This window comes from Notechis scutatus, chromosome 8, assembly GCF_049901735.1.
Source record: "Notechis scutatus isolate UNSWTSFEM ecotype Mainland chromosome 8, rNotScu1.2, whole genome shotgun sequence".
Taxonomy (NCBI): domain Eukaryota; kingdom Metazoa; phylum Chordata; class Lepidosauria; order Squamata; family Elapidae; genus Notechis; species Notechis scutatus.
In genome coordinates, this window is record NC_142016.1 from 5,390,913 (window position 1) to 5,409,454 (window position 18,542).

The 18,542-nt window shown below is 42.6% G+C and overlaps 1 protein-coding gene across 1 annotated transcript in view; it reads left to right on the forward strand.

Moving 5' to 3' along the window:
- The first annotated feature begins 8,510 nt into the window (after positions 1 to 8,510).
- COL9A2 (collagen type IX alpha 2 chain) overlaps positions 8,511 to 18,542 on the forward strand; it is a 57,929-nt gene continuing 47,897 nt past the window's right edge. The window contains exons 1-3 of the mRNA XM_026673665.2: positions 8,511 to 8,628; positions 12,679 to 12,753; positions 17,616 to 17,651. Of these exons, the coding sequence (XP_026529450.2) occupies positions 8,566 to 8,628; positions 12,679 to 12,753; positions 17,616 to 17,651 (174 nt within the window). The 5' untranslated portion in view covers positions 8,511 to 8,565. The remainder of the gene's footprint in view (positions 8,629 to 12,678; positions 12,754 to 17,615; positions 17,652 to 18,542) is intronic.

The window sequence follows — 18,542 nt, forward strand, 5'->3', positions numbered from 1 at the left end:
TCTCCAAGGCAGCGGCTGACGGGAGGCTCCTCCCCTTCTCGCTCCCCTTGGCACCGCCCACCGGCAGCCGCACGCGCCATCTTTGCCCCCCCTCCCCCTCCTCTCTCTCTCTCTCGGCTGCGGAACGCAGGGGCGGGGGCGGGGAGGGCAGGTCTGCCCGTTGGAGGCCCGCCCTCCTTCCTTTAGGCCAATCCGAAGACCAGGAGGGGCGGAGCGAGGGGCGGAGCGAAAGAGGTCCGGAAGGAACCCGGCGTGAATGGAGGAAAGGATGAATGAATGAAAGAAGGCGGGAAGCGAGGAGAGTGGCGGGGGGGAGCGGCGTAATGAGGAGAAGCCCGGGCTTCGGGCGCGGGGAGGAGGAGGAGGAGGAGGAGGCGGGGAAGGGAAAACGGCTTTCCCCGGATAAGTAATGCTTGAGAAATGGCTGGATCCGATTTCTGAGCCCCTGGCATCGCGTCCGCTGGACGGTGCCTCGCAGGGTGAATTGCAAGCCAGGAAGCAAATGACAATCTTTTCTTGGGAATATATTGGCCGCTGATGGGGAGCCTGTAGCTCTCTGGAGCAGCGCTTCTCAAACGTGATAGCTTTTAGGATCGGGGAGACGCGATAGGACTGTTCCAATATTGGAAGGGCTTCTAACGAAGACCAAGGGGCGCGGGGGGGTCAAACTGCTTTTCCAAAGCAGCGAAAGGCCAGACGAGAAACAATGGATGGAAACTAACCAAGGACAGAAGCAGCCTAGAACTAAGGAGAAATCCCCTAACGGGGAGAGCCAATGGAACAACTTGCCTTCAGAAAAGTTGTGTGCATTCCGTTACTGGAGGCTTTTAAGAAGGCTGGACTGAACACGCCAGGGGGTTGGACTAGCAGACCTACAAGGTCCCTTCCAACTCTTATTATTTTACATTCTAAGATGGATGGCCTGATAATTCCCACAATCCCCCAGCCAACAGATCGCAACACCATAAACAAACAGAGCAAGAAAAACCTCGCAAGCCCCAAGAATAAAATGCACCCTTTTTAAACAGAAGAATCTTAAAATGGCCCGGGAGCTACATTGGGTCACACTTACCTGATAAGAGAAACCTATGCTCCAAGATAAACCTGCATCTGCACCTCAGGATATTTATAAATGCGTACCTGCTCTATTGGGGTCCCATTAAATTGCCATTTATGTAAGCTATTGTTGTGTTGTGCAAACACTAGCACTTTCGTTTTGTGGCTACAAATTGCTCTTTTCGGCAAAAGGATGCCAATATCCTCAGTGCCCTTCTGGTTCCCACCTGGGAGTCAAACAAAATTACTACATGATTTGCTGTGCTGTGCCTCATTGCCTAACGTGTGTGTGTGTGTGTGTGTGTGTGTGTGTTTTTTCTCTCTCCTCCCTTGCAGAGGGGAGAGATTGCTTGGACAAGCTACCTCTTTCCTAAACTGCTTTGCCCCATTAGTTCATTAGCACTTTTGAAGGCTTGCCTTGCTGTTTGAAACTGGCATGATCCTAATCAATTTTACCCCAAAGTCTGTGGAGATTCTCAGTCCTCCAGGTCATGGTTGTCCCAAAGGTGCTTTTTCAAGAAGCAACTGGACTTTCTTGCTTTTCTTTGAAGTTGTTTTGCTTCCCATCTAAGAAGTTTCTTCAGAGCTGAAGCGAAACCAGAAAGTCCATTTGCCTCTTGAAAAAGCACCTTTGGTTTCCTTTTGTATCCCTTTTGTAAGCTGCTGGGCCAGGAACAGGCTAGGTTTCCCAGTGCCAACAGTTTTCCTGGTTGCATGCTTGCTTACTCTCTTGTAATTTCTTCCTTTCCAATTGAATGAAAATGCAACATTGATTTTTCTCTTGCTAATAAGCCCAAAACAGGAGGATTATAAAGGGTGGGGGGGAAAGGGCTGTAAGATGTATCCCCCCCCCCCCCCAGCTTCCTCGTGAGCCAAGTTCTGGAACATGGACCTCTGTGCAATTAGGGCTCACCCAACTGATGGGGGTTGTAAGAATTTAGGAGCAATGTCTTAATGAACCTCTTTAAGCTGTACGGGTAGTCTTTAGTTTACAACGGTTCATTTAGTGATGTTTGGAGTTACAACAGCACTGAAAAAAAGGACTTCAGTCCATTTTTCACACTTACGACCGTTGCAGTGTCCCCGTGGTCATGTCATCAAAATTTAGATGCTTGTTTGTTTATGTTTGCCTATTGAGAATTAATAAAATTTTGGAAGAATGTTAGAAGAGAACAATGAAATTGTAAATAAGACAGATGAAAGTATAAGTACAATGAATAAAAAGATATAGAAATTTAGGTAAAAGAAATATAATTGAATAGAAGTAAAGGGAGAAATAGTGAGAAGTTGGAAAAAGAGTAATAAGATATGCATATCAAATTGTGTTTGTATGGAAATGTGATAATCTGGAACTATGCTGTACTCAAATAAGATGTTTTATTTGTTTTGTTAAAATTCAATAAGCAGCTTTTAGAAAAGAGGTTTTATGTTCTTATGTTTTATGTTTTGTTTGTGTATTGTCTTTAAAAATTAATAAAATTTGTTTAAAAAATTTTTAGATGCTTGGCAACTGGCAGGTATTTATGACAGATGCAGTATCCTTGGGTCATGTGATCACCTTTTGTGACCTTTTGACAAAGTCAATGGGGAAGCCGGCTTCACTTAACTGTGTTACTGACTTAACTGCAGTGATTCATTTAGCAACTGTCATAAAATGGGGCAAAACTCACATAACTGTCTTGCTTAGCAATGGAAATTTGACGCTCAATTGTGATCGTAAGTCAAGGACTCCTCGTACTGTACAATCAGATGGCGTCTGCATCCTCTTGCTCGACAGCTGTTCTTGACTGCAGAGCGGATGTTCCTGTGTTTAGGGAGTAAAGATTCCTGCTGCTGACATCTAGTGGCACAAAGAGAGTTGGCAGCCTTTGCAATCTGACCGAGATAGAGGATTAAGACTGTATAGGTCTGTGATAGCTGTTACGATATGTACAGAATAACCATTGAGTAACAAGGATATGCACATGGAAACGTTTATGAGAATAGTTATGAATAATTATCCAGCCACACACAGATACACTAAATTGACTTAAAGTTTACTTTAAGAAATAGCACAGTCCAATAAACAGTCCAGGTCAAATACATTTTACAGTCCAAAGAATATCCAATTACAAAGTCTTCTTACCGGTTGCCTTTGTCATTTCCAGTAAACAACAATGTCAAAGGATAAGCATAGCATAAATACAACAGTCTCAGAATCAAACTGAGATAGCAACAGAATGTCAGAGATACAGGATGTCAGAGAGAGCAAGCCATGATCTCTATCTAGCTCCCTCTTAGGACAATTTGCAATACAATCAACCAATCGGAACATACTATAAATCAATACAGTGATCCTGTCTTAAAGCTACAAACATACATTGCTGGTTTATATATTGCCAACCCAACTAATTGGTGGACAGATTCCTAACAATAGCGAACCTATGGCACACGTGCCAGAAGTGGGACACAAGAGACATTTCTCCCAGCACGCAAACTGTTGCCCATAACTGATCCACTGCGCATGCATGCACGCTCCTTGCCAGCCAGATGATTGTCCGGTATCTTCCACGCATGCACAGGGGGAGACACATGCGCGGGAGATGTGCATACATTGGCAGGGGCGGGGCACACACGGGTTTGCGCACGCATGTGCCGAGACACGTGCAGGGGGGTTCACGTGTGCATGCGCAGGGGGCTGGGGGGTCACATGTACATTGCACTATGGATGCATGCATGTGTGTGCGCACACACACACTTTCGGCATGCGACGACAAAAAGGTTAGCCATCACTGGCATAGGTAGTCCTCATTTAGTAACTGCCTTGTTTAGTGACTTTTTTTTTGTTCAGTGATGAAAAGAAATAGCTCCCATTTCCAAATCCTCAGATTTAGTATCTTTGCAGGGTTGTAAAGCAAAGGAAAGTTGAAATAAGATCATAATCTCAGTTTCAGTTAGTGACCACTTTGCTTAACAACCAAGTTGCCCATCCCAATTGTCGGGTGGGATTCAAATTTTTTAACAACTGGTTCTATGGGCGTGGCTTAGTTGGTGAGCGTGGCTTGGTGGTCATGTTATTGGCTCGGCGTGGCCAACTCAATATCACATCGAGGCACGCATCTCCACCCCAGCCTCTCATGACTGTGGGGATACTGCAGCAGTCGTAAGTGTGAAAAATGGTCATAAGTCACTCTTTTCAGTGCCATTGTAACTTTGAATGGTCACTCCACACAAGCAAAGTACCAGCAAAGGAGGGGGAAAAACTTCAGAGAGGTTCCTGAGACAGGAAGTCTAGTCCTGCCAAGAATGTAATAAGGGTTAACGGAGAGGCAGTTTCTGTAAGCAACACCAGAATGTTTCCTTCCTGCATTCCTTACAGGATTAGGCCAGTAATTTCTTCTAACAAGCGGTTCTCTGAACTGCTTAGAATGTTAACAACCGGTTCTAGCAAATAGGTGCAAACTGGTAGAATCCCACCCCTGCCAATTGTCGCTAAATGAGGACTACCTGTAAACCCACAAATCTCAAGTTTTGCATGGCGCTAACTATGCATTGTGGGGCTAAGCATTTAATGTCTGCTTAAGTTGGCTTATAGGATATTCAGATTTGAAATAGGTGTTGTGCATAACTCCCCCTGTGCAATGCGTTTTGCTCTGAAGTTTGTCAAGATAATGCTTATTAATCTCATTGGGAGTTCAAGATGATGCAGCTTAAAATTTGCTGCCACTATTAGCTTATTTGTCAAGAAGGTGATGAGAGATTAATAACTAGATGTCTAATATTATGTGGTGCTTCAGATAATTTTTTCAGTCAGAAGAAAAAGCCTTATAGAGATGACTTACAGATCATGTGAGTCAGTTTGTGGTTAAAAATTCAATAAGCAGCTTTTAGAAAAGAGGTTTTATGTTCTTATGTTTTATGTTTTGTTTGTTTGTGTATTGTCTTTAAAAATTAATAAAAAAAATTAAAAAAAAATTAGATGCTTGGCAACTGGCAGGTATTTATGACAGATGCAGTATCCTTGGGTCATGTGATCACCTTTTGTGAACTTTTGACAAAATCAATGGGGAAGCCAGCTTCACTTAACTGTGTTACTGACTTAACTGCAGTGATTCATTTAGCAACTGTCATAAAATGGGGCAAAACTCACATAACTGTCTTGCTTAGCAATGGAAATTTGACACTCAGTTGTGATCGTAAGTCAAGGACTCCTTGTACTGTACACTCAGATGGCGTCTGCGTCCTCTTGCTCGCCGGCTGTTCTTGACTGCAGAGCGGATGTTCCTGTGTTTAGGGAGTAAAGATTCCTGCTGCTGACATCTAGCGGCACAAAGAGAGTTGGCAGCCTTTGCAATCTGACCGAGATAGAGGATTAAGACTGTATAGGTCTGTGATAGCTGTTATGATATGTACAGAATAACCATTGAGTAACAAGGATATGCACATGGAAACGTTTATGAGAATAGTTATGAATAATTATCCAGCCACACTCAGATACACTAAATTGACTTAAAGTTTACTTTAAGAAATAGCACAGTCCAATAAACAGTCCAGGTCATATACGTTTTACAGTCCAAAGAATATCCAATTACAAAGTCTTCTTACCGGTTGCCTTTGTCATTTCCAGTAAACAAAAATGTCAAAGGATAAGCATAGCATAAATACAACAGAGTCTCAGAGTCAAACTGAGATAGCAACAGAATGTCAGAGATACAGGATGTCAGAGAGAGCAAGCCATGATCTCTATCTAGCTCCCTCTTAGGACAATTCGCAATACAATCAACCAATCGGAACATAGTACAAATCAATACAGTGATCCTGTCTTAAAGCTACAAACATACATTGCTGGTTTATATATTGCCAACCCAACTAATTGGTGGACAGATTCCTAACAATAACGAGCCTATGGCACACGTGCCAGAAGTGGGACACAGAGCCATTTCTCCCAGCATGCAAGCCGTTGCCCATAACTGATCCACTACGCATGTGTGCATGCTCCTTGCCAGCCAGATGATTGTCCGGTATCTTCCACGCATGCGCAGGGGGAGACACATGCGCGGGAGATGTGCGTACATTGGCAGGGGGCAGGGCCGAGACACGTGGTGCAGGGGGGTTCACGTGTGCATGCGCAGGGGGTTGGGGGGTCACATGTACATTGCACTATGGATGCATGCATGTGTGTGTGCATGTACACTTGGCATGCGACGACAAAAAGGTTAGCCATCACTGCATAGGTAGTCCTCATTTAGTAACTGCCTTGTTTAGTGACTTTGTTATAACAGTGATGAAAAGAAATAGCTCCCATTTCCAAATTTAGTATCTTTGCAGGGTTGTAAAGCAAAGGAAAGTTGAAATAAGATCATAATCTCAGTTTCAGTTAGTGACCACTTTGCTTAACAACCAAGTTGCCCATCCCAATTGTCAGGGGTGGGATTCAAATTTTTTAACAACTGGTTCTATGGGTGTGGCTTAGTTGGTGAGCGTGGCTTGGTGGTCATGTTATTGGCTGGGCGTGGCCAACTCAATATCACATCGAGGCACGCATCTCCTCCCCAGCCTCTCATGACTCTGGGGATACTGCAACAGTCGTAAGTGTGAAAAATGGTCATAAGTCACTTTTTTCAGTGCCATTGTAACTTTGAATGGCCACTCCACACAAGCAAAGTACCAGCAAAGGAGGGGAAAAAACTCAAAAGAAGTTCCTGAGACAGGAAGTCTAGTCCTGCCAAGAATGTAATAAGGGTTAACGGAGAGGCAGTTTCTGTAAGCAACACCAGAATGTTTCCTTCCTGCCTTCCCTACAGGATTAGGCCAGTAATTTCTTCTAACAACCAGTTCTCCGAACTGCTTAGAATGTTAACAACCGATTCTAGCAAATAGGTGCAAACTGGTAGAATCCCACCCCTGCCAATTGTCGCTAAATGAGAACTACCTGTAAACCCACAAATCTCAAGTTTTGCATGGCGCTAACTATGCATTGTGGGGCTAAGCATTTAATGTCTGCTTAAGTTGGCTTATAGGATATTCAGATTTGAAATAGGTGTTGTGCATAACTCCCCCTGTGCAATGCGTTTTGCTCTGAAGTTTGTCAAGATAATGCTTATTAATCTCATTGGGAGTTCAAGATGATGCAGCTTAAAATTTGCTGCCACTATTAGCTTATTTGTCAAGAAGGTGATGAGAGATTAATAACTAGATGTCTAATATTATGTGGTGCTTCAGATAATTTTTTCAGTCAAAAGAAAAAGCCTTATAGAGATGACTTACAGATCATGTGAGTCAGTTTGTGGTTTGTTGAATAAACCATAATAGCCAAATAAAGAAATAATGGCTAGTCATAAATTTTGTTTAACAAATAACACTGGGTGTACACATAAAGCTAATGTGTAAAGCATTTGTTGTGCTTGCTTAATGCACTTAGCTTGCTCAGTTATAAACCTAAGTAGTTGCCTTCACACAGTGCGCTATTGCACTCAATTCGCTTTTCAATTGGTTTATGTTTTGTGTCTTCTAGTATCTTGTGTGGATCCAGGCTGTTTTAGTGTCAATGTCTTATGCGACTCACAATTTGCATTCTGCCAGCTGTCTACCTCTTGCAGAAAGAGACAGCTCCATCACATCTGGAAAAAAAAAGTTTTGATCTCAAAGGGAACATATGTGTGTACAATCCAATATTGTGTGATTATCCGAATGATGTAAGTTTGCACAATGCAAACACTGCATACATGATGACCGTTGATAAAATGATGTAATGCATATCACACATGTGTCCTTATCTTAAAGAACTAATTTACACTATTTAACTTGATTTTCCAACCTTAAAATATCTGTTTGGTTTTAGAAAACCTGCTCTTTCTCATCCTCCATTTCACTTGCTAACAACGTCCCTAATAGGGATGCTGGGATAGTTATAACGTTACTTTAAAGAGCCAGTTTGGTCTAGTGGAGACCCTGAGTTCTAGTCTTTGCCTTATACAGAAAGCCAGCTGGATGACCTTGGGTATTCTCCCAGTCCTGGGGAAGCAGGCAAGGGGAAACCACTTCTTTAAAAAATCTTGCCAAGAAAAGTGCAGGTCGAGGCCAGGCAGTTGCCAGAAGTAAATACTGACTTGAAGGCAGAGAAAGAAAGAATGTAGAAGTCATGTTAAATAGTACAGGAATTATTAACTTTTTTTAAAAATAGCCTAATTTTCCAACTTCAAATCTCTCCAGTGCCAATCATTGTGACCAATTTGCCATAACTCTGGAATTTGCTAGCTGGCTTCTTCACACTTTTCCACCTAGTTCTCCCTCCCTTCTTTATTTCTAAATATTTGCCTGCTTCAACTCCTGCCTGCAGTCTATGAGAAGAGCTGGGTGATAAAATAGCCTCAGTCAGTAGTAAGGAAGGGCGTTTCAGCTCCAACCTTTTCCTCCCCTTTTTGCCCGATGCTAAATATGAATGTTCCCACCTCTCTTCCTGACTTTCTCAGCTCCTCTTAGCTCTTTTCATTCAAAGGCTGGCTGTGTCCAAGCTTGAAGCGTCTTGATATGGCTAGATTGCTGAATCTCTGCTTCCTTCTCCAAAGCTTTGTTTTTTCCTTAAGCCAGTTGGTAAGTTCTTTTTTTTTTTCATATTATTTCTGGAAATGTATTGGAGAGATAAAAAAGGTGTTGCTGGTGAAGGGCATGTTTGGGAAACAATAGTCACCGTTGAGGATCCAATGTTGGCAAAAGAATGGGTCAGTGCAAATGTATACATGTCAACTTCCTTTTCTGCATGCCTGCTTAGAACCAGTATTGTGTAACTGGAAAGCCCTTGGGATTTTTGGACTTTGATTGATGGTTTTTGGTTTGTGTTGGTGTGTATTTCAGGGCCAGAGGAGAAAATTGTTCTGTTTTACTTTGTATTCCTGCTATAGATCTAGATCTGGTAGTTAGTTTATTCTGACAATGGGGTTGGTTTCTCTAGGTTTCCTCTTTATACGTGTTTAGGTTGGTTTCTTTAGGCTGCAGTCTTTAGGAGTGCTTGGTTGGGAATAAATCACATTGAACTCTACCAAGCTTGCTCCTAAGCGGGTGTGCAAAATCACACTGCTATGGTGAGACTTTCACTCAATTTGGTGATAAACTATTTCTTGTTTATGGATAAGAAGCCCCACCCCAAATGGAGCATTTTTTGAGTTCTAAAATATCCTGCATAATCCTGAGCAGAATCTAGGTAGGAAAGACAGGTGTCCTTCCAAAATTTCCTGTGCATAATCTACTGTTATTCAGCAGGAACAGGGAGGCTCTGTCCAGTGAAATAACTGGGTTCTAACTGTAGTTTAGAAGCAAGTTGGCTGTTGTCTTGATAGCAGCCAAGAGGTTGAACAGAGTCAAACTAAGATTGCATTTCATTTGAGTTCAAAAGCAATCTTCTCCATGAGCAGCAAGGGTTATAAAAGTTATTGCTTTTAAGAAGGAGAAAGTTGGTTTCAGGATATCTGTGTCCATATATATGATGCCTTCAGTCCCTTCTAGAGTTGTGGGCTGCTTTCTAAAAAGAATAAAGTACTGTTTGGTAGCCTGAGTAGGACAAAGAGGACCATTCACTCATCAAATACCTGCTGGAAACCTTTACTGCAAAGGTGGTATTTTAAGATCAATAGTGCTCGCACACATTTTTTCTTCTTTGAACTTGCAAACATTTCAGATGCAAAATATCACCCTTAAATATATTCATTCATTTGAAACATTTATATAGCTGCCCATCTTACAATCAATCCTGGTCAGTTCCCAATCAAAATTAAGCAAAAGTGGAAACACGAAGACCGTGGCCTCAACTTTTTGATGCAACTAAGAATTAGGTGTTCCTTTGATTATATCCCTTGCCACATTGTTATCCCTTGGAAACAAATGCTCTCCTATGCATGGCATTAATTAAGAGGTTAACCTAAGAGTGAACCATTCTAGCTGATGAATTCACCAAGTGAAATTTGGGAAAGAACCATGTTCTTATATTTTATGACATCTTGAACTTTGTTTAAGTAATTTTGCTGCCCGCCCCCATCCATATATAATTATGCTTAATTATATAATTATCCTGGAAGGCTGGAAGTCAATTGCTTTAAATTCTTAAATTTAAATTAATTTTCAGATTTAATTTAACTTAAATTCAATTGAGGGCATTGGCAGTGCAGCCATATAGAAGTCCACAGTAGTTCCCTGTTTGCCGCTCATTTCTGACTTAGTAACACATCTGTAGATCACATACACAAAGTATCTTTTCAAATTGAGAGTCAAGGAGAGACAATAGTACCTTGTTTTGAAATGTCCAAACACACACACACACACACACACACACACACATTCAGACTCTCCCTTCCCTTATTCTGCAAACAAGTTAAAGGCGAAAGACATAAACCTTCCAAACAGGCTTTTAGTTAGAATTGGTTTGTCGTTGTTATTTGTGAGGAAATAGATTTTGTCCACATATCTGCAGACACTCTAGAAGAGTTAAATCTGTTCAACGATGGAGCAGACTAAGGGTGGAAGTCTACCTATTAGAGATATTTCAGGAGAGGCTGGAGGTCCTGTGCCAGAGATTGTAAGATTTCAAGTGTTGAACAGAGAAGAATCCCCCACAACCTTAAAATCTCTTTCTTAATCTCTGTGGAAGTAGATCCCACTGAATCTAATAAGAGTAAACGTGATATGTCCAGAATGCAACAAGAACGCTTTGAATCTTTTTTTTCACCCTTCCAGTGGTATTTATGTGGCACCATTGATTTCTGTCTGCTCTTCAGAGTAGCAGGAAGCAGACGGAGGAAAGATTTCAGGAATGCTACGTTTCTGTTATGGGACTCAACTGCAAAACCTTGAAAGCCTGTTATAATATCAGTCTACCTGCTCTTATACCAAACAGAATCAAAGTGGAGTTATTTTGAGTTTTTTTTTTCTTCATGTCTTCTCCTTTCCCAAGACTGAATTTTCATTTAGTTTTTTTTTTTTATAAATTTCCTGCATTCCTTCACTGGTGTTATCTCTCTACACTCTCCCACCCCTAATGAGTCTTTTTAAAAAAAGAAACATGAAGCTGTTCTTACCCTTGAACTAGAAAACATTAAGTGGAAAATATACCTGAGTTGATCCATAAAGAGGCCAGTTGGGTACTCACAACAAAGGGTTAAAATTTAACAGTTAAATTAAAGGACTCAACATTTCTTTATATCTTTATAAAAGTCCTGCTAACAGAAATCTGGTCCTCTTTTACGTTGCAGTATTTGGAGCAGCATTTTCTCAATTGGGTGTCATTCTTCACACGATGTATTGGGATTCAACACTCAGAACTGCAAAATTAAGAAATAACTATCTAAATGTAAAGAAGAAATATCTAATTGATTTGCAAAGACTTAAAAGCTAACTAGTTCCGTACTTTAAAGACTATCTATTTTACAAGCTGCTTTACAGCTTAAAAAAGGATAGGCTCCATGTTCACTTTAATTCTTTAATGGAGTATAATATATATTCATAAGTACTAATCCTATTTTAGAAAGCTATAACTTCTGTGACATGCTTAAATTCCTGGTTTGCTCTTCTATGCTGCATTCATTTATTATGTTCTTCGTGTTCTCTTTGGACCTTGTTATAATAATACAAAATGACAGATCTGCATGAGAAATAGGTAACTCAAGCAAAAAAGTCAAGCTGCATGCTACTGGGGGAAGCCACTTGTTTTTACAACTATAATTCAGAGAAAATATATGCTCATTTCTCAATGGGTCTTTCAAGAAATGAACTATTGCTAAGGTAATGTTAGTCCCAAGGGCAGTACATCAGGACCCAATTAAGAAAAAAAAAATGAATTTTTCCTCCTCTGAGTGAGATATTATAATTCCAACCTCTGGGGCTAAAGGGGAGTTGCAACGCAAAGTAACAATTGAAATATTACCGTCATCTTCTCTTTTCTCTTTTGCTGTTGGAAGGATTGAGTGTTTCAAAATTAAAATGAGTTTTAACTTTTCAGTCAATTGGATAAAATTGCACTGCAACATTTTTTGGATTTGGACTGAATGCTGGTCGGGCTTTTCCAGTGGGTGGGCCTGGGGAGTGCCCCAGAAGCCTGGCTGGGCCCCCGCAGTCGTCATTGTCCCTTCCTGGCACCTCCCTCTGATTTTCAAATGTTAAGCATGATTTCTCCCGCCTGTTCTCAGCCACGGAGGGTCTTGTGAGTTGGTGAAGAGTCCCTCCTGCTTTCAAACTGCTGCAACACGATTCTCAAACATGGATAGTTCTTCCAAAGGTGCCGTTTTCCCACCCAATTCCCAGGATGCTTCAGTTTGGATTGATTGAAGACCAGGCTCCTCCGGTGCCTCATCCAATGTTAGGGTTATGCTGAGGTCCGAATTCAGAATATATTTGGCCTAAACAGATGGTGGTGTGCACCCTCAGGTCTGCTCTGGTTTGCAGTTTGCTCTTCGATTCCTGATCCTGATAGATTCCATCCCCTTCCAGGTAAAAAGGTCCCGGTGACCATAATCCAAAGATCCTTTCCACCACCCATTGTCCCTTTTTTCTCCCTCTTGCCTTGCAATTGTGGAAGAAATGCAACTGGTTCAGCTCTTCTGTTTTCCTGGGCTTCTTTTCCTCCACTAAATAACTCACTTTCCTTTCTTTCTTTAGCAAGGTCCGCCAGGAGAACCTGGGCCACGGGGCCCCCCAGGTCCGCCCGGTGTGCCAGGAGCAGACGGCATTGATGTGAGTCCACCGCTGAGCTCAGGAGCCAAAGCAGGCAGGGAGAGCACCGCTGAGCACAAAGACGTGCATTGTACCTAGAAGGAAATGCGATGCTGTGTCCCTCCAAGGTGGCCCAAGGTTGCAGGGAGGCCGGACTGGTGGAGGGGGGGGGAGGAAGGAGGGGGAACTGCTGTTGGCTCACCCCCTCCCCAAACAGACTTCAACTGGCTCCCAGGCCAGCATTCCCTCCCCCATTTTGCAGGGAATTTTGCAGGGAATGTGAGAGGGGCAGAAGGGGAAGTTTGCAGTTGGTCCTCGGCAGCCTTCATTCATTCACCAGTTTTTAAGCAGAAGTCAATCGCTTACAAGATACAGGTATAAGAATAAACATAGTTTTGAATACATGAGATAGATACATATAAGAAAAATAAAAAGAAACAATAGGACAGGGACGGTAGGCACGATTGGCACAATTATTATTATTGTTGTTGTTGTTGTTGTTGTTGTACAAAAAAATGACAGTATACACAGCAGACGAGATAACCATGCTGGGTTTCGTATCACAAATCACTAGTCGAACACTTCCCAAGCGTTTAGGACTGTGTGATGTATCAGCGGATTATGCGAGCAGATCCCGATAAGGTGGCCTTCTGCAGCTGATCAATGGTGATTTTGTCAGTGCCAATTGTTTTTAAGTGCTTGCCGAGGTCTTTATGCACAGCACCCAGTGTGCCCAGTACCACTGGAACCACCTGCACTGGTTTATGCCAGAGTCTCTGCAGTTCAATTATTATTATTATTATTATTATTATTATTATTGTTATTGTTATTATTATTATTATTATTATTATTATTATTATTATTATTATTATTATTATTATTATTATTATTATTAATCTTTTTTTCCCACAAGTGAAGAAAGGATTCTGTGACTGTGGAAAATGTTCCTGCTGGTTGCTTTTGGAAGATGGGCTGGAGGTGGGGGGGAGGGAGAAATGGGCGGGTGGGGGGATAAATTGAACCAGTTTGCTAACTTGGAGATGAAATTTGCAACCTGCAGCCGCCCGTCTTAAAGAGGGCCGGAGTCTAATTTAATCCTTCTCTCTTTTCTTTCTTGGCAACGGAACATTATTCATAGAGGGTTGTGTGTGTGTGTGTGTGTGTGTGTGTGTGTGTGTGTGTGTGTATAGGTAGTCCTCGACTTACAACTGTTCATTTAGTGGCCATTGGAAGCTACTACAGCACTGAAAAAAAAACAGCTTTATGATCATTTCCCACACTTATGACCACTACAGCATCCCCATGGTCGTGTGATCAAAATTCAAGCGCTTGGGAACTGACTCCCATTTATGACCATTGCAGTGTCCGGGAGTTACATGATTCCCTTTTGTGACCTTCTGACAAGCAAAGTCAATGAGGAAGCCAGGTTCACTTAACGGCGTTACTAACTTCAACAACTGCAGTGATTCATTTAACAACCGTGGCAGGAAAGGTCGTAAAATGCCCCAAAACTCACTTAACAGTTGTCTCACTTAGCAACAGAATTTTTGGGTTCAAGTGCAGTCGTAAGTCAAGGGCTACCTATAGGGGAATCGATATGTGGACTGAACTAGTGAAATATGGAGACTTTGCATTTCAATGTGATTTGAAGTGCAAGTTTCTAGTCCTTATTGCTGCGTGCATGCAGGCCCATACAAACACGCAGGGAATTGGGGAAACCTTATGGTAGTGAAAATGAAGAAGCCAGAGGCCTCAAAGTTATTCAGAAGGTACCCGCTTGGGATTTTTACTGTCCTGACCGTTGCTTTCTACCATCCTGCCCAATCATTTTTGGTTAATTTGGTCAGGATGACCAAGCTTTCTCTCTCAAAATACTCCATTTCTATATGATAGAAGGAGTTACAATCGGGTTCCCCAAACTCCCCAAAGCTTCTGTTTTCCTGCCTTACTCTTAGGGTGTTGGAGGGGTCCTTGGTTCTGTATGGGCTTGGTTCTGAGATGGTGTTCAGCCAGTTCAGACCGGTTCGGGTGTACCGATAGCAGAGATTTTGAGTAGTTTGGAGAACCGGCAAACACCACCTCTGGTTTACTCCGCCCACCTGCCACCGCCCTCATCCTGTCCTGCCCCAAATAAGTCTAAATTCCCTTGTTTTTCAGCTCAGCTTATTCGTGCACCTGAGAGAAACTGCCATTCAACACAGCTGCCGCGTCTCTGGGCCGCGGTACTTTCCGGATGGGACTTATCGGACCCAAAAGCGGTGGCTGACAGCTGCTAAATTGCAATCTACTCTCCCAGCAAGAGAGAAGCAGCCGCTGCCCCAGAGAGCAGAGGTGGAGGGGAGCAGGCAACGAAACGCTGCTCTGTCAAGCCTCGCCGTGTGCACATGCGCTCATGTTTCTGGCGAACCAGTGGTAGGCTTATTTGAAACCCACCACTGGCTTGGTTGTTTTCTTGCAGACATTTCATTACCCAAATTAGGGGACATCATCAATACTAGTTGATCATTAGCACTGATTAACAGAATAGCACAGTTGTAAGGGGCCTTGGGGGGTCTTCTAGTCCTACCCCCTGCTCAGATTGCCCAATCTTTTTTTTTTTAAAAAAAAAACTTCCAATGTTGGAGCATCCACAACTTCTGGAGGCCAGCAGTTCCACTGGTTAATTGTTCTCACCGTCAGAAAAGTTCTCCTTAATTCCAGGTTGCTTCTCCCCTTGATTAGTTTCCGTCCGTTGCTTCTTCTCCTTTGGAGAATAGCTTGACTCCCTCTTCTTTGGGGCAGCCCCTGAGATATTGGAAGGTTGCTATCCTATCACCCCTAGTCCTTCTTTTCATTAAACTAGACATAGCCAATTCCAGCAACCATGCTTCATACGTTTTAGCTTGCAATCTACTCTCCCAGCAAGAGAGAAGCAGCCGCTGCCCCAGAGAGCAGAGGTGGAGGGGAGCAGGCAACAAAATGCTGCTCTGTCGAGCTTTGCCGTGTGCCGAAAGCCACACGTGCACTCACATGTTTGGTGAACCAGTGGCAGGTTAATCCCTTAACCATCTTTTGCTGCTCATATCTGTACTTTTTCTAGAGTCTCGGCATCTTTTTTTACATCATGGTGGGCTTTTTTTTTTTTTACATCATGGTTACCTACTTTGGATAATGAAATGTTTGCAAGAAAAGCACCAAGGTCAGAGAGCATCAAAGGCTCCCCATTTCAATCCTGAGCTCCAAAATGTTCTCCTTTATTGGTAGGGTGTTTGAGTTTGGACTTGGCTATCTTCTTAGAAGTAGGCAGAGCTTAACTGTTGGTATTAGTGTTTTCTCTGATGAGGCATCCTGAAACTCAGGGTAGCTGTTCTGTATTAGCATACTTGTAATACCCTTATCTGATTGGTCCACACATCCAGCGAGCCGATTGGTTGAGTAAACTACAGTGATTGGCTCTATACGAATCAACCGCGATTGGCCGGGCCGATCGCAGGAGATTCAAAGAGCCGTCATTGGCTGTGAGCCGCGAGCAAGCCCTATATGAAGGGCTGCCGCAGCTCCAAGATCTTGTACAGATCTATACATTAAATAAAGAGCTGAAGAAAGTCACACTGGTCTCGAGTCTCCTTTCCTGCGATCTAACAGTAGCCTCCCTGGCTCTTTAGCTTGCCAGTCTCAGAGGGGCCAAAAGAGGACATCTCTTGGGGTTGAATGGAAGGATGAGAAGCCAAGGGAAGCTGGAGATAAAATTGTGCCACGAAAAACAGGACTTTTGACCTCCCACTCTTCACTAAGCCAGTGCAAGTACATCTAACCCCAAGATAACTTCCCTTGGATTCTTTATTTAGAACGACATTTTGCAACGTTAGTATATTTCTGAGCTTTGAGAATAAGATGGGAGGTTTATTTATTTAGCGTACGACAAATATATTGATTGATAGTGGTTCAAATGTTAATGTCCAGGCCACCCAGCCATTCAAGAACGGAGTGATCTATGTTGAAAAAAATCAGCCGTTGGACCGGTGTAAGCTCTTGATGGACATTCGGACACAACGTGATGGATATTTTGTCAAGGAGCACTGAGGGGTAGAGACAAGACTCCACTTAAACAACGAGTCCTGACAGACACCATGTTGGGTACGGATCCTGTTCAGAGTTGACCAATGCTGGCAAGGAAGGTCAAAACTTGGCTGGCACCTTTTGTGTAGGGTCATCTAGGTAACTGCCTGTAGCTGGGCATTCAGCAGCCCATTTTGGCTTTCTGCTGTGCATTGATCTCAAAGTTGTTGGACAGCTGTTGAGCAAGTACCAGAGAGGGCTTCCTGGATTTAAGCCTGCCAATTGATAGGTGAGGAAGTCAATGTCTGGAATACTCTACCTGACACTGTGGTTTCTTCCCCAAACCCCAAAAACTTTAACCTTAGACTGTCTACTATTGACCTCACCCCTTTCCTAAGAGGTCTGTAGGGGGCGTGCATAAGCCCACCATCCCTGTCCTATTGTTTCTTTTATTTTTTTATTTTTCTTATATGTATCCATATGTTTTTACTTATACCTATTATCTTGTAAACAATTGACATAAATCAATCAATCAATCAATCAATCATCGTGCACAGGGAGAAGTGGGTTTCTCATAATTTTGTTGTACTCCTTCACTAAGGCTTCCTGCCTTCGTAGAGCTGGTGGTGCAATGTGGCTCAAGACGGGGAGCCAGCAAGTAGGAGTAGATTTTATGCAACCACTTATGATCCTCATTGGGAGATGTATAAATTTGATAAATAAACAAAACATTGCTGCTCTACCAGTTGCTTTGCATTTGCCTTGAAAGGACGATTTCCTAAAAGGGGGCGGGAAACTTCTTATCAAACCGATCCATAATGACTATTCTTTTTTTCTCTCCGTAGGGCGATAAAGGTCCCCCCGGTGCGGCAGGCATTCCTGTAAGTATGCTGACTTTGCAAGTCACGACCTGCAGGTTTCTCATGCCTACATTAATATACAAGGCCCAGGATCTGGGGCAGGACACCAGAGGGAGGCTATAGGTCTTTGCTAGGTGTTGCAAAAAATAGCATATTTTGAAGGACACTCTTTGTGGACAACTACTATGTAAGTAGTCCTTGACTTAACAACCAGTTGCTTAGCAACCATTCAAAGTTATGATTCACCTACCTTGAGCTACTTACGACCAAATTCAGATGATCAGGTTGCTTCTATGGTCACGTGACCAAACTTCAGTTGAGTTTAGGGGCATTTCCAGGATCCGGAAGTCATGTGACCATGTTTTACTTCTGGGATTTGCAAAACCGCCCCCATAATAAAAAAAACATGGGTTTGTTTTACCATAGTATTTGTTTTACAATCACTGTGGTCACGTTACAGCTGCTGCAAAAAAGGGTTGTAAAATCGGGGCAGTCATATGACTGATCCATTTTACGACCGTCCCAACTTACCACCCCAATGAACAGGCTCCATTACAGTCATACTTCAAGGACTAACTGACCTATACAAGTAGCCCTTGGCTTGCAACCATTCATTTAGTGACCGTTCAAAGTTAAAATGGCATTGAAAAAAGCGACATGACCAGTTTTCATACTTATAACTGTTGCAGCATCCCTATGGTCACATGATCAAAATTCAGGTGCTTGGCAACTGGCATGTACTTATGACAGTTGCAGTGACCTGGGATCACGTGATCAACATTTGTAACCTTCCCAGCTAGCTTCCAACAAGCAAAGTCAATGGGGAAAACCAGCTTTGCTTAATAACTGCATGATTCACTTAGTGACTGTTGATTTGCTTAACATCTGTGGCAAAAGAGGTCATTAAATGGG